General features: G+C 38.1%; 1 protein-coding gene across 50 annotated transcripts in view; it reads left to right on the forward strand.

Annotated features, from left to right (window-relative positions):
• ahnak (AHNAK nucleoprotein) overlaps positions 1-15,815 on the forward strand; it is a 39,555-nt gene that overhangs the window by 6,968 nt on the left and 16,772 nt on the right. For 45 of the 50 annotated variants that reach the window (XM_051649113.1, XM_051649124.1, XM_051649134.1 and 42 more), the window contains exons 2-5: positions 8,599-8,657; positions 9,004-9,160; positions 9,341-9,546; positions 10,623-15,789. In XM_051649113.1, the coding sequence (XP_051505073.1) occupies positions 9,004-9,160; positions 9,341-9,546; positions 10,623-15,789 (5,530 nt within the window). In that variant the 5' untranslated portion in view covers positions 8,599-8,657. Of the gene's footprint in view, positions 1-1,142; positions 1,192-8,598; positions 8,658-9,003; positions 9,161-9,340; positions 9,547-10,622; positions 15,790-15,815 lie in introns of all 50 variants that reach the window. The other 5 variants (XM_051649106.1, XM_051649114.1, XM_051649136.1 and 2 more) reach the window with 5 other exon arrangements.

Here is a 15,815-nt window from a genome sequence, read left to right on the forward strand (position 1 = left end):
AAGCAAATACTGAGGTGGTATTGAGCAAATGTTAAACTGCTTGAGGCATAGTTTCACTCGTGAATCAGCCATCTAAACTTTTCGGTTAATAAAATGGATTGATTCTGTGCCTTTTTCTGTTTTGCATGCTTAAGATAATGGTGGATAATGAAGTTTGATAGTCCAGTTTGTGTGAAGTGAAATATGTGACTCGTGAGGCTTTTAGGTGATCAAATGAGGATTTGCACATTATTTGATGTTTTCTTTCCTGTGAGATAAACCTTTTTTTTCTTGTGAAAAGTGACAGTTTCATAGCACTGGCATGGTTACTATGAATGGCTTGCACATGTTTTAGTTTACACCTGTCTTAAATTACTTCTACGACATCAAAGGTCGTAAAAGAGTGCCTAGGTGACAGTGCGAGATGATGTAAAAAAACAAAAAACTAATTTGTTATGGCAATTGAAAGTATAATTTTATAACACAGTAAAATCTTGCTTTATAATGTATTTATTTTTAATAGCAGGCCAGCTGATTTCCACCCTGGGAGCACAGGTGGATTGGTGTCCATATGAGGTTGAGTTTATTTAGAGGGAGTGATGTTAATAACTGTATTTGACAATTACAGTGTGCTAACACTAACTACTTTTCAAAGTGACTTGAGGATTAAACACAAACAAAGCTCTAATTATGTGTTTGAGCATAAAGAAAACTAGTCTGACAGTCATTCAACAGAAACATCCAGAGGAAGTGTTTAAGCTTGTGCAGACACGGGTTATATCTTGGCATAGGTTCATCTAAAAGGAAAACTCCCTGTTTTGTGTGTTCATTTTGCAACTGTTTCAGTCACTGTCGCCCTCTTAGGGCAAACCAGAGAAAAGAATAAAACCAACTAGGGTGGGGCTGCAATTTTGAAGGAAAAGGGTAATAAAGTTAGCCTGATCCACTAGGTTAAAATCCTGACACATTGCAAACAATGTTTTCATTAAGAGCTTTTCATATGAAAATAATAGTGTTTCTTGAGTTTAATTCATTTTCCTCTGAATTTATGTAATGTGATTACAGTGAAGATTAAAAACCAAGTTTTGTCATTTGACTGTTTGATGCATTAGAAACATTGATTGGACAGATGTTACATCTGATTTCCTTTTGCTTTTTTTCAGAAAATAAAGGAAGACGGGAGAGTGTTTGAGCTTTAGCCTGGGCAGTTCAGTAGGTCCCTCTGTCCTCCCGATAAATTAAAGATGTTGCAATTATTTTATTTAACAGTGTGTCCAGACTGTTAATGTTAGACTAATTTACTGCAATGCATGCCAAATTATAAAAGCCTAACATATTAAACATATGTAATATTATATACACAGTGGGTTTTAAAAGTCCTCATTGAAATTCTTGGAAAACAAAATTAGTTTTAGGATTTTGATATTTTAAACCAAGAAATGTTATGACATAAAAGAAAAGAAAATGATATTAATGATTATATATAATACATATTAATAATTTATTATGCAAGTAAATCAATTAGAAAAATGCAAAATGAGGAACTTTTACAAGTGGACTTTTTTATTATTATTTTTTGTGTGGATTTTTTCCCCTTTTTCACCCAATTTGGAATGCCCAATTTCCAGTGCGCTTTTAAGTCCTTGTGGTTGCGTAGTGATTCGCCTAAATCCGGGTGGCTGTGGATGAATCCCAGTTGCCTCCACATCTGAGAACATCAACCCGCGGATCTTATCAAGTGGCTTGTTGAGCGCGTTGCCACGGAGGCTTCACGCCACCGCGGGATTCAAACTAGCGAACTTCAGGGTAGCGTCTTTACCACTGAGCTACCCAGGCCCCCGTTACGAGTGGACTTTTAAACCTTACTGCATGAATTCATAGTAGGTGCATTCTAAATTAGATGTATTAATAATTAAAGCAAAATTACTTTTTAGGGCATATAATTACAAATAAAATGAGAAAACCCATATATCTTATCAAAATACAAAATCGGATTCGCTTTTAATGTTAATCGTAAAGCCACTTTGAGTTTAAACAACCCTCCCTACTGTGAATACCTACAGTGAAAAGTCAGCATTGAGTAACATGCACTCTTAGTCCACAGCATTTGCCTTCTCTCATGGTTGCCAGACCACGCCTTAAGAGCTGCCAAGTCCCGATGCCGTAGTTTAGCTTGTCAAGACTAACCTTGTTGCAGAAGTGTGCCAAATCATCACAGTACCTGAGGGACATGTGTGTTGTGTCGATTATAAGGCCTAATGAACTAGACATGTTTTTAATAGGGCTGTTTGCCCATGTTTTACTTATAGCAAATCACACTGATAAATAGCCATTGCTATTCCTTTTTTGCTTCCATTCATTTGTTGTACACACTACGTTGCTCTTCATTGCTAGACCTCACAGCTTGGCCTGCTTCAAGGTGAAGTATGCAATTTTTGCACCACTAGTGTCTACAAAATGAAACTGCAAAAATAATGTTTTCATCAAAAAGGTAGTTCCCCGCCCCAAAATTATGCCATTGGTTGAACCAAAGTTGCTTTATCAGGCTGGTCAGAATGCCCAAACAAGCAGAGCAATGTTTTGATAGTGCCATTGTGCCACAGTGTTTACACTTCAGGGAAATCACAGTACTTACAGTTGTCTCTGCCTATTAAGCTGGGATAAGAGAAAGTATTAAAAAAAAAAAGACACTTCACCTTCAAAAGTTCTTCTGGTTCATTGCTGAAGTAGTGGGGTGTTCACTGTCTTATGATTGCACAAACACTGGAGGTATTGTGAAGTGTCTGCTTACACTTAGATCAAAGCAGATCATATGATTTTGGGTAAGAGCCAACTGCTCTAAACAAATACCCTCTGATAATGCTCTGGTTACCAGTGACACAATGTTTGTACCCTTGTGAAAGTCAAAGACACTCAGTTCTCCATAGAAAGGTAATCTGTACTGCACTTAAAGGTGCCTAAATAATGCAGGTTAAGAGAGAAGTATAATCTGCCTGCTTGTGTAAGGGAATTGTGTTAGTGCCACGGGGTTTTCAACAGGGGATGTTCCTGGAATAATCTGCAGAATGACTTTTAATACATAAAAGGATTTAAGAAGAAGAAGAGAGAGAAGAAGAAAATAAATAAATAAATAATATATATATATATATATATATATATATATATATATATATATATATATATATATAAATATACATATAAATTAATTGTATTTATTACAAAATGCATTTCGAAATGTGTGATATGTGATCTGTAGCTATTTTATATTTCTGGTTGATGGTTTGTTAATATTATTTATGAAGGGTATTATATCTGTTGTAGTTTTACCAACAAAATCTACTGGATGGGTCACTGGGTCGGCAACGGTTTACGATCCCTGGTTTAGTGGCATGTTTTGTGCTCTTTTGTGCAGTTTCTCAAGGACGTGCAGATCTGCCCCCATTCCATGGGAACCGTAATCAGAGTTCTCTCTTTTTCTTTTTTTTTTACCATGTTTTCCTCTTCTTCTCTCCAACTCTTAAGTATTTGCTCCTTCCAAGGCATACTGCCAGGAATCTGTCAAAGCTGCGAGAGCAAGTACTGCCCAAATAGTTTTGCAGATCATATAGTTTTAAAGGGGGCTGAATGAAGTGGAACATGCATGCAATGGTGGTTGAGGGCACCGGGTGTGGCAACATGTTAAGAGAGAGAACATGTAGCATACAGGGAGTAAAATAATAGGCTGTTACACTGCTTGCTAGGGAGTTGTTGAGTACATAGCACTGTTGGTTTTCCCCTTTTCCTTTTGTAAATACCTGATCCAGCCAACAATAATAAGAAGGCTTGTTTAAGGCTTGGATTGCATAGCTTCTGTGGGGTCTCTCATATCCTGTATTTCTCTCACTGTTAAGGGCTTCGAAAGATTTTTAAGAGGAATAATATACAGAGAACAAAGAGTTCGGATGTGTCTGTGTAAGTGCACAGTATTGTGTAGTATGCCATTGCATGCATGATATCTGATGACAAAACAAAGATATCAGACCATTGTCAATGCTGTCTTATCACCTGGTGTTATACACTGGCGGCCAAAAGTTTGGTATAATGTACAGATTTTGACCTTATGGAAAGAAATTGGTACTTTTATTCACCAAAGTGGCATTCAACTGATCACAATGTATAGTCAGGACATCATTAACATGAAAAATTACAATTTGAATTTTTTTAAACTACTTCAAAGAGTTCTCATCAAAGAATCCTCCACGTGCAGCAATGAAAGCTTTGCAGATCCTTGGCATTCTAGCTGTCAGTTTGTCCAGATACTCAGGTGATATTTCACCCCCCACTTCCTGTAGCACTTGCCATAGATGTGGCTGTCTTGTTGGGCGCTTCTCACACACCTTACAGTCTAGCTGATCCCACAAAAGCTCAGTGGGGTTAAGATCCATAACACTCTTTTCCACTTATCTGTTGTCCAATGTCTGTGTTTCTTTGCCCACTCTAACCATTTTCTTTTTATTTTCTGTTTCAAAAGTGGCTTTTTCTTTGCAATTCTTCCCATAAGGCCTGTCTTCTCTTTACTGTTTTACATAAAACTGGTGTTGAGCGGGTAGAATTCAGTGAAGCTATTTCTCAAACTAGAGACTCTGATGTACTTATCCTCTTGTTTAGTTGTACATCTGGGCCTTCCACATCTCATTCTGTCCTTGTTAGAGCCAGTTGTCCTTTGTCTTTGAAGACTGTAGTGTACACATTTGTATGAAATCTTCTGTTTTTTGGCAATTTCAAGCATTGTATAGCCTTCATTCCTCAAAACAATGATTGGCTGATAAGTTTCTAGAGAAAGCTGTTTCTTTTTTGCCATTTTTGACCTAATGTTGACCTTAAGACATGCCAGTCTATTGCATACTGTGGCAACTGAAAAACAAACACAAAGACAATGTTAAGATTAATTTAATGAACCAAATAGCTTTCAACTGTGTTTGTGATTTTCTAGTAACAAATTAGCAATTTAGCATGATTACTCAAGCATAAGGTGTTGGAGTGATGGCTGCTGGAAATGGGGCCTGTCTAGATTTGATCAAAAATGACTTTTTCAAATAGTGACGGTGCTGTTTTTTTACATCAGTAATGTCCTGACTATACATGATCAGTTGAATGCCACTTTGGTGAATTAAAGTACCAATTTCCTTCCGAAACAGTAAAATCTGTACATTATTCCAGACTTCTGGCCGCCAGTGTACATTTGCTTATAATTCGCACTGTTGTGACAGTATAAAAGTATACTGTGCATTCACCATAAACCTTTTTTAATACCTTGATCTCAGTGCTGAAAGAAGATTAAATAGCCTGTACAAAGGTATACAGGAGATAGAAACTTTTACATTAGATTTAGGAATAGTAGGGAGTTGCACACCAGCCTTTACTGTCATTCTAATCATGCTTGAGTGTTAGTAATTAGAGATGCACCGATATGGAATTTCTGGGCCGATATGATATCCGATAATTCACAGCTCATTGTGACCGATACGATAACTAATATTTAAAAATTAGTTGTAATTTTTATCCCTTTAACCTGGAACTGCTAGCTAATTCATTAAAAGCTTCTAATTTGAAAAATGTGTCATTGAAAAGCTTGGAATTTGGACTAATTTAAGGCTATTTAAGGTTTAGCAGATGTAACATGAATCAGAAATGTGCCTATATTACAGATGAATGCTGGTTTGAATGAGAAATAAATGACAATACACTTGCATAAATTGTATGGTGTCCATTTATATGAGTGTTTATGGTAATCCCGATGACTCTAACAGAGAGAAAATAATTAATTTCAGCTGTGATAATGCATTAAACCAAAATGAGGCGATAAACGGCATGTAACGAAAATTAAACAACCAAACACACAATACAAACCCTAAACCAGGCCTATTCAACTGGCGGCCCGTGGGCCAAATCCAGCCCATTTGATATTTTCAGTGGCGTGCTTAAATGCGTTTTGTCTTAGTTAGGTCTCGTGCAAGAGCACCATGCTTTTAGATACTTTCAGATGTTGCGCTACAAATAATCATTATCCATAATTTTTATGAATTAGAAGATTAAATAGCTAAAATCATGGACGACTGACAAGCTTGAGTTTGGAGAAGCAAAAATGTTATTTTCATTTATTTGATCAAGAAAACATTTGATTTGAAAAGTCGTGCTAACATTAGCCCCATGAATACATGATGTAAACATTACATAGACAGACCATATATTTTCTTTATCGTCTATTTATTCACAACATCTCTCCTCAGTCTAACGTTATTATTACACTTTACACTGAGTTTGTAGCTCGTACACTTTTGTATACGGGTTTGTATACTTGCGCATCTTCTGCATTTGGACATCACCATAAACACAGCAGATAACGAACATCTGATGTGCACCAAAATCACCGCATAAAGAATGTAAGAAATGCATGTGGCTGTAATGCTTTCCATGTTGTTGTAACTGTTGTTCAACTTCTTTTCTTAACTGTTGTGACATCTTCAGCGATTAGATTATGCATTGTGTCATGTATACTTGGACAGAGAGATTAAGACTGTAGCTCAACAACGCAAAAACCTGCGGCACCTCGATTATAACTGCCCGTGTAAACATACTGAATGTTTGTTTGGGAGGAGCAAAGTTTGTCTTTCCTTGGCTTTCTTTGCTTGTTTTGAGAATTAAAAGAACTAAAACATCTTATGGAAACTAGTGAAAAATGCATGTGGTGTTTTCATATCCAAGAGGTCCTGTGTAATTGCACGGTGGATGTTGTGAGGAGGTGATGCATCTGAAACAATGAGCTTTCTGTGTTGGAAGCTGGAATGGCAGGCCCACGTATCAGCTAAATGACTCATGTTAAATAATGTTTATCAAGCAGAGACCTACTAGCTCTCTTGTTTATGCATTTTAAGGACATCACATGCTTTCTAGATATTTAGGTATGTTTAATCTACCCATCCCGAGGATACCAGAAGTCCGCTCCAACTTCGTGTACCACCCCCACTGCATAATATTTACTGATGTGTATTTATTGTAATGCCAGAACAAAATGGGCTCCCCCAGCTGAGTCTCTTTCCTCTAAAGCTTTCTCTCTCCAGTACCTAAAAATCTTATGTAGTGTTTTCCTTTGTCACCTTTGGCTTGCTCACTGAGGGCTTAAAGGCATGATTTTCTGTGAAGCTGCTTTAGTATGTATTGTGAAAAACACTATACTTAATCTGTATACTAAATTGAGCTGAATACATTTAGTGATGATATCTTTTGGATTATTTGCAAAAATGAATGGATAGATTTTTTTTAATGGTCCCAGAGGAGACATTTTATGCATCAAAAATGACTAGAGCCCGACCGATATGGGATTTCTGAGACAATACTGATTTTAGAGAGGGAAAATTCACAGATTACCGATATGGTAGCCGATATATTTAATTTTTGAGCTGGCATGAAAACAGACCGTTTCTATGTGGATTTTTCACTGATTTTGCACCAATACGACTATGCAAAGTACTCAGAAGGCTGTTTCCTTAAACAAATATTTTTATCAAAGAATATTTGACATTATTATTATACATTGTCAACAAATTCTAGAAATGAACACTGAGAAAATAAAGAATAAATAAAAATACAATAAATAGCTTAATAAACATCAGTACTGTATGTTTAGTATAAGTAGGTTGCTGACCATTTAAATAAAGAATAAATAAAAATACAATAAATAGTTAAACATCAGTACTGTTTAGTATCAGTAAAATGCTGACCATTAAAATAAAGAATAAATACAAATAAAATAAATAGCTAAATAAACATCAGTACTACTGTTTAGTATCAGTCAAATGCTGACTATATTAATACTGTCAGTCAATTATTGGCAGGTTGTAAAACAAGAAGCATTTACACCTGCCGAGACAAGAGATAAACAGCGGCAGCGGTGTTACACTGTATTCTGCTATACAAGTTCAGGGGAAACTTTCAACTGTGGAAAATCAGACTTTTAAATATTAAATTTTATAAATGACATGACTGGAATTGTTCGGTTGAAGGGGGTACCAGACTGTGAATCCTAAACAAAACAGTTTGGTGAATACATGTTTACTCATTAGCTTCCACTCAGCTGACAACAATGAAAGTAGCACAGTGATTAGCTAGTTAGCTATAAGCTCATTGTCACGGAGAGTAAAAGATGGACGTTGTTTATTTTACTTCCCAGCATTGTGTCTCACCAACTAGGTAATAACATAGCATGAAATCAACACCGATATATCGGTCGGGCACTAAAAACGACCATGCAGTTTCATTCTTTATACTGGGAAAAAGCATGGGGATAAGGTTAGGCTGTTCTTACTTGGACTTGTCTTAAACCACTCCATGCAACTCTGACATCCAAGATGCCTTCCAAGGGGAATTCATTCTTGTTCACTACTTTTTGTTGGAGAGGTTATTGCCATCTAGTTGTAGTCAGCTTGATCTTCATCTAAAGGCTGACAGATTTTCAATAAGATTGAATTTAAATGGTTTTCATTGTATAAACAAATATGCATACTGTCTCAAGTAAACCTTTCTGTGAAAGCTAAATTTGATTTACAGTCTCTAATATTCTATTTTCTGTACATTTTTAAGGAAAGAACGAGGGCATACACGGTCCACACTAGGGGACAGGTAAAGAAACACATTAAGAGGTATGTAGAGTTACTTAATAATATAATATAATATAATATAATATTTATATGGTTTAGAGTTATGCATTCCAAACATTGCAAGTACTGAAAAATAGTTTAGGACTATGTTTTGATTTACTAATGTCATGCAATTACCATCTGCTTACTTTAACTCATCATTCATATGGTAGAGAACATATACATGCTATGTTTGATATTGTATTTAAACTGGCATTGCATATTATGATTTATGTATTAGTAAAATCTAAATTCGATTATATATATATATATATATATATATATATATATATATATATATATTTTTTTTTTTTTTTTTTTTTTTTATTTATTTTTTTTATATATAAAGATGGCTGACGAGCAGGATACAAGAGAAGTACTTTTCTCCCAGTGGATGGGCCCTGATAAACATGGGCTCACCATAGAGCAAACAAATCATGGAGAGATTTTTGTCAAAGAGGTGAAAGAAGAGTCCACTGCTGCTCATACTGGAAAAGTTCATGAAGGTATAAAGTCAAAATGACCTTGCAAATTGCAACTAAGATCTGAAAACTTTGAAAATATATATTATTTCATCTAGTTTTACTTGTATAGGTACTGAATAATGTTTGACTTGGACAAACTGTGGAAAAAAAAAAAAGTTATCTTAATCTCTGTTGAACTTTCCATTTACTGCTCTTTCATAGGTGACCAAATTGTGGGGGCCACTATATACTTTGACAACATGAGCTCGGAGGAAACGTCTGAGTTACTGAAGACTCTGAACCGACATAAGGTTGGGCTGAAATTACAAAACAAGTCTGGAGACAAGTCACCTTGCCGCTCTCCGATGGGGACATTGTCATGGGAAGGACGTGGAGGTTTAGGAGGCTCTAGTTCAGACATTCTCCTGGTAAGATGACACAGAATTTTTACTTTTTGAATACTTACTGCAAAACGAATACTCATGCACATCCCTAATATGTGATACTTTATTCATTCTTTAATAGTGTTAGCCTACTTTATGCATTTTATTGTTGTCCACTCACAGATTTTGCATTGTGGCATTAGTGTTCATTATTTGCTCTGGGTTTGTTATGTTTCATCTGAAAGTTTTCGATGTTCGATTGCTTTATCCTGTCTGTCGCTTAGATCTGCTTTATTGGTCTAATAAAAAAATGATGGTAATGTTATCGTGGACAAAAATGACGACCATCTGGCGCGTCTGATGAAAGCGTTCTCTCACTTTCTATCTCTCTCTCCCCCCCCCCTCTCTCCCTCTCCCTCCCTCACTGTGTGTGGGGAGTGAAGCTACATATATCATGTGAAGATGGACAGAATAAAAGCCAAGTAGTTTTCAATGGGTTTTTTTCTGTTTTTTTTTTATATATCAAAATGACAGACAACATTTGGAATTATCTGTTAAAAAGTATCATGGATGACTTAAAAAGCACAATTCTGGTGAAAGCGCACTTTCGCTCTCACTCACAAGCGTGCACAGGGAGAAAGAGAGAGAGTATGTGTGCGAGAGAAGCCGCAAATATATTAGCTAAGGATGGATAAAATTAAAACTGTTATGCTAGGTATAAGTATTTACCCCCAGTATTGGCCTGATACGCGTATTACCAAGTAGTATCGGTGTCTCCCTTCTTTAAGGCACTGTGTGCACATGCATACTGTTTAGGTCTTCTGTGTGCATTACAGCAAAATTAAAAAAAAAAAATCAAGGGCACAAACAAATATACAGTAACACATTATCGGTTCAAATTAATTTAATTCCACTATTGGTATCGGTAATAAATTTAATTTTTCCAGTTATTGGCCACCGATATTTCATGCTTGTAAATTTCAGTATGGTAAGTGTTTCCATATTTTACACATGAAACTGATTTAAAATTATTCATTTCTCTTTCTTGAATCTAAATATTGCACATACATACTATATTATAATTTGCCTCAGTTTGTAATTTATTATTTCTCTCACTATAGAGTGGCGATGATGAAGACTACAAGAGAATCTATACTAAGAAGATTAAACCCAGACTGAAGTCAGAGGATCTTGCTGAGGGTGTGGATGTGCGCACAGAACGTCATAGCAGCACAAGCAGTGATGGTTGCACCATCACTACAATTACTCGCCGAATAACTACCTATACTGTGGACATGCCTGGGGGGACTGGCGAGCAAATTGATTACACAAGTCCTGATTTCAAAATTCAGGCCTCACAGCATGAGCAGTCAGAGGGGGATTCTGCTCAAATCAGATTACCACATGGTGGCCTTATTAGCAGTGCACATGGAGATATAAAAATGGGGGACATATCTCTTGGAGGACCCCATGTCACTGGCTCCTCTATAAAGTACTGTAGCACCGGATCTGTCAAAACCACAAGTGAATTAGATAGGAGTGAGAGAGAGATTAGAATGAATGTGTCAGACACTGGACTGTTAGAGACAAAAGGACAGGGGGTTAAAGAACATTCTGGAAGGACAGAAACTGCTACAGGCAGTGGTTGTTTCTCTGAAAAAGTAACCATGGGATTAGACAGAGAAGTGGGAAATATTTCAGGTACTCCAGTGGAAATAGATTCAAGTATGATGGGAGGAACTGAGTTTGCTACAGTGCAGGGCCCTGGTTTAGACACTCGTGTTTCTGGTTTTTCTATTAGTGGGTGGACAGGGGACAGTAACATATCTGGTATCGGCAGAGAATCTTTGTCTATTGCGGTTAAGGATGGGTCTGATGATAAAACCAAATTCTCTAAATGTAGCATAGATGTTCAAGGATCCAAGGTAAATATTAAACACCCTGAAGTTAAAGTTACTCAGAGTTCTGATTTTGCCATCCATGATGTGGAAGATAAAGACAAATTACCAAAGGTTGAAGCTAGTGGATCAGTTGTTTACACCCTGGAAAGTGGTAGTGGATTCAAGATGCCCCACGTAACATTTGGGACAAAAGAAAATGCTTCAGCAGATCCTAATCTACCAGTACATTTTAACAATCAAAGTTTTAAAGATGCTGGTCAAAAGAGTTTGAACATAACTGGGGATCAGGGTGTGTCAGTTCCAAGAGAAACGACTTCATTTAATTCAAAGATGAAAGGGGGTACCTCAGAAGTCACTGTTCAGAAAGTCAAACTTGACACAGAGAGTCAGGGGGATGGAATAGAAATGTCAAAAATCAAACTGCCCTCATTTGGAATCAAAGGAAAACAGGCTCAGGGTCCTGATATTGCAGTAAATCGTCCCAATGCTGATGTTGAAATGACCCCACGAGAGTTGGACATCAAGGGTCCAGAGCTTGACATTAAGGGACATGAACGAGAAATGAAAGGCTCAAAATTCAAGGTTCCATCTATCTCTGGTCCAAAGATTTCGAAGCCTGATGTGGACATTAATCTAAAAGTACAAAAACTGAAGGGAGATTTTGATGTGTCAGTTCCAAAGGTTGAAGCAGATATTTCAGCACCAAAAGTTGAAATTGAAGGCCCAGACCTTGAGTGTCCTGAGGGTAGTTTAAAGATGCCAAAGATCAAAATGCCCTCATTCGGCCTCAAGGGTCCAAAAGTTGAGAGTCCTGATGTGGATGTAAAAATCCCTAAAGCTGATGTGGAGTTAAAGGCTCCAGATGTTAATATCAAGGGTCCAGAGCTTGACATTGAAGGACCCGAAGGAAAAATCAAGGGCCCCAAATTCAAGATGCCATCGATTTCTGGTCCAAAGATATCCATGCCAGATGTGGACGTCAATCTGAAAGGGCCAAAACAGAAAGGTGATGTTAACGTGTCAGTTCCAAAAATTGAAGGAGATATTAAAGCACCAAAAGTTGAAATTGAAGGCCCAGACCTTGAGTGTCCTGAGGGTGGTTTAAAGATGCCAAAGATCAAAATGCCCTCATTCGGCCTCAAGGGTCCAAAAGTTGAGAGTCCTGACGTGGAAGTAAAAATCCCTAAAGCTGATGTGGAGTTAAAGGCTCCAGATGTGAATATCAAGGGTCCAGAGCTTGACATTGAAGGACCTGAAGGAAAAATCAAGGGCCCCAAATTCAAGATGCCATCAATCTCTGGTCCAAAGATCTCCATGCCAGATGTGGACTTCAATCTGAAAGGGCCAAAACTGAAAGGAGATGTTGATGTGTCAGTTCCAAAAGTGGAAGGAGATATTAAAGCACCAAAAGTTGAAATTGAAGGCCCAGACTTTGAGGGTCCTGAGGGTGGTTTTAAGATGCCAAAGATCAAAATGCCTTCATTCGGCCTCAAGGGTCCAAAAGTTGAGAGTCCTGATGTGGATGTACAAATCCCTAAAGCTGATGTTGAGTTAAAGGCTCCAGATGTGAACATCAAGGGTTCAGAGCTTGACATTGAAGGACCTGAAGGAAATATCAAGGGCCCCAAATTCAAGATGCCATCAATCTCTGGTCCGAAGATCTCCATGCCAGATGTGGACTTCAATCTGAAAGGGCCAAAACTGAAAGGAGATGTTGATGTGTCAGTTCCAAAAGTGGAAGGAGATATTAAAGCACCAAAAGTTGAAATTGAAGGCCCAGACCTTGAGGGTCCTGAGGGTGGTTTTAAGATGCCAAAGATCAAAATGCCTTCATTTGGCCTCAAGGGTCCAAAAGTTGAGGGTCCTGATGTGGATGTACAAATCCCTAAAAATGATGTTGAGTTAAAGGCTCCAGATGTGAATATCAAGGGTCCAGAGCTTGACATTGAAGGACCTGAAGGAAAAATCAAGGGCCCCAAATTCAAGATGCCATCAATCTCTGGTCCAAAGATCTCCATGCCAGATGTGGACTTCAATCTGAAAGGGCCAAAACTGAAAGGAGATGTTGATGTGTCAGTTCCAAAAGTGGAAGGAGATATTAAAACACCAAAAGTTGAAATTGAAGGCCCAGACTTTGAGGGTCCTGAGGGTGGTTTTAAGATGCCAAAGATCAAAATGCCTTCATTCGGCCTCAAGGGTCCAAAAGTTGAGAGTCCTGATGTGGATGTACAAATCCCTAAAGCTGATGTTGAGTTAAAGGCTCCAGATGTGAATATCAAGGGTTCAGAGCTTGACATTGAAGGACCTGAAGGAAATATCAAGGGCCCCAAATTCAAGATGCCATCAATCTCTGGTCCAAAGATCTCCATGCCAGATGTGGACTTCAATCTGAAAGGGCCAAAACAGAAAGGTGATGTTGACGTGTCAGTTCCAAAAATTGAAGGAGATATTAAAGCACCAAAAGTTGAAATTGAAGGCCCAGACCTTGAGGGTCTTGAAGGTGGTTTTAAGATGCCAAAGATCAAAATGCCCTCGTTCGGCCACAAGGGTCCAAAAGTTGAGGGTCCTGATGTGAACGTAAAAACCCCTAAAGCTGATGTTGAGTTAAAGGCTCCAGATGTGAATATCAAGGGTCCTGAGCTTGACATTGAAGGACCTGAAGGAAAAATTAAGGGCTCAAAATTCAAGATGCCTTCAATCTCTGGTCCGAATATCTCCATGCCAGATGTGGACTTCAATCTGAAAGGGCCAAAACTAAAAGGTGATGTTGACGTCTCTGTTCCAAAAGTTGAAGGAGATATTAAAGCACCAAAGGTTAAAATTGAAGGTCCAGACCTTGAGGGTCCTGAGGGTGGTTTTAAAATGCCAAAGATCAAAATGCCCTCATTCGGCCACAAGGGTCCAAAAGTTGAGGGTCCTGATGTTGATGTAAAAATCCCTAAAGCTGATGTTGAGTTAAAAGCTCCAGATGTGAATATCAAGGGTCCAGAGCTTGACATTGAGGGACCTGAAGGAAAAATCAAGGGCTCCAAATTCAAGATGCCATCAATCTCTGGTCCGAAGATCTCCATGTCAGATGTAGACTTAAATTTGAAAGGGCCAAAACTGAAAGGTGATGTTGACATGTCAGTTCCAAAAATTGAAGGAGATATTAAAGCACCAAAAGTTGAAATTGAAGGCCCAGACCTTGAGGATCCTGAGGGTGGTTTTAAAATGCCAAAGATCAAAATGCCCTCGTTCGGCCTCAAGGGTCCAAAAGTTGAGGGTCCTGATGTTGATGTAAAAATCCCTAAAGCTGATGTTGAGTTAAAAGCTCCAGATGTGAATATCAAGGGTCCACAGCTTGACATTGAAGGACCTGAAGGAAAAATCAAAGGCCCCAAATTCCAGATGCCTTCAATATCTGGTCCAAAGATCTCCATGCCAGATGTGGACTTCAATCTGAAAGGGCCAAAACTGAAAGGTGATGTTGACATGTACGTTCCAAAAATTGAAGGAGATATTAAAGCACCAAAAGTTGAAATTGAAGGCCCAGACCTTGAGGGTCCTGAGGGTGGTTTTAAGATGCCAAAGATAAAAATGCCTTCATTCGGCTTCAAGGGTCCAAAAGTTGAGGGTCCTGATGTTGATGTAAAAATCCCTAAAGCTGATTTTGAGGTAGAAGCACCAAATGTTGATTTCAAGGGTCCTGAGTTTGACATTGAAGGACCTGAAGGAAAAATCAAGGGCCCTAAATTCAAGATGCCATCAATCTCTGGTCCAAAGATCTCCATGCCAGATGTGGACTTCAATCTGAAAGGGCCAAAACTGAAAGGTGATGTTGACATGTCAGTTCCAAAAATTGAAGGAGATATTAAAGCACCAAAAGTTGAAATTGAAGGCCCAGACCTTGAAGGTCCTGAGGGTGGTTTTAAGATGCCAAAGATAAAAATGCCTTCATTCGGCTTCAAGGGTCCAAAAGTTGAGGGTCCTGATGTGGATGTACAAATCCCTAAAGCTGATGTTGATTTAAAAGCTCCAGATGTGAATATCAAGGCTCCAGAGCTTGACATTGAAGGACCTGAAGGAAATATCAAGGGCCCGAAATTCAAGATGCCTTCAATCTCTGGTCCAAAGATCTCCATGCCAGATGTGGACATCAATCTGAAAGGGCCAAAACTGAAAGGTGATGTTGACATCTCAGTTCCAAAAGTTGAAGGAGATATTAAAGCACCAAAGGTTAAAATTGAAGGCCCAGACCTTGAGGGTCCTGATGGTGGTTTTAAGATGCCAAAGTTCAAAATGCCATCATTCGGCCTCAAGGGTCCAAAAGTTGAGGGTCCTGATGTTGATGTAAAAATCCCTAAAGCTGATTTTGAAGTAGAAGCACCAGATTTAGATATCAAAGGTCCTGAACTTGACATTGAAGGACCT

Source organism: Myxocyprinus asiaticus, chromosome 22 (assembly GCF_019703515.2).
Source record: "Myxocyprinus asiaticus isolate MX2 ecotype Aquarium Trade chromosome 22, UBuf_Myxa_2, whole genome shotgun sequence".
NCBI classification, from domain to species: domain Eukaryota; kingdom Metazoa; phylum Chordata; class Actinopteri; order Cypriniformes; family Catostomidae; genus Myxocyprinus; species Myxocyprinus asiaticus.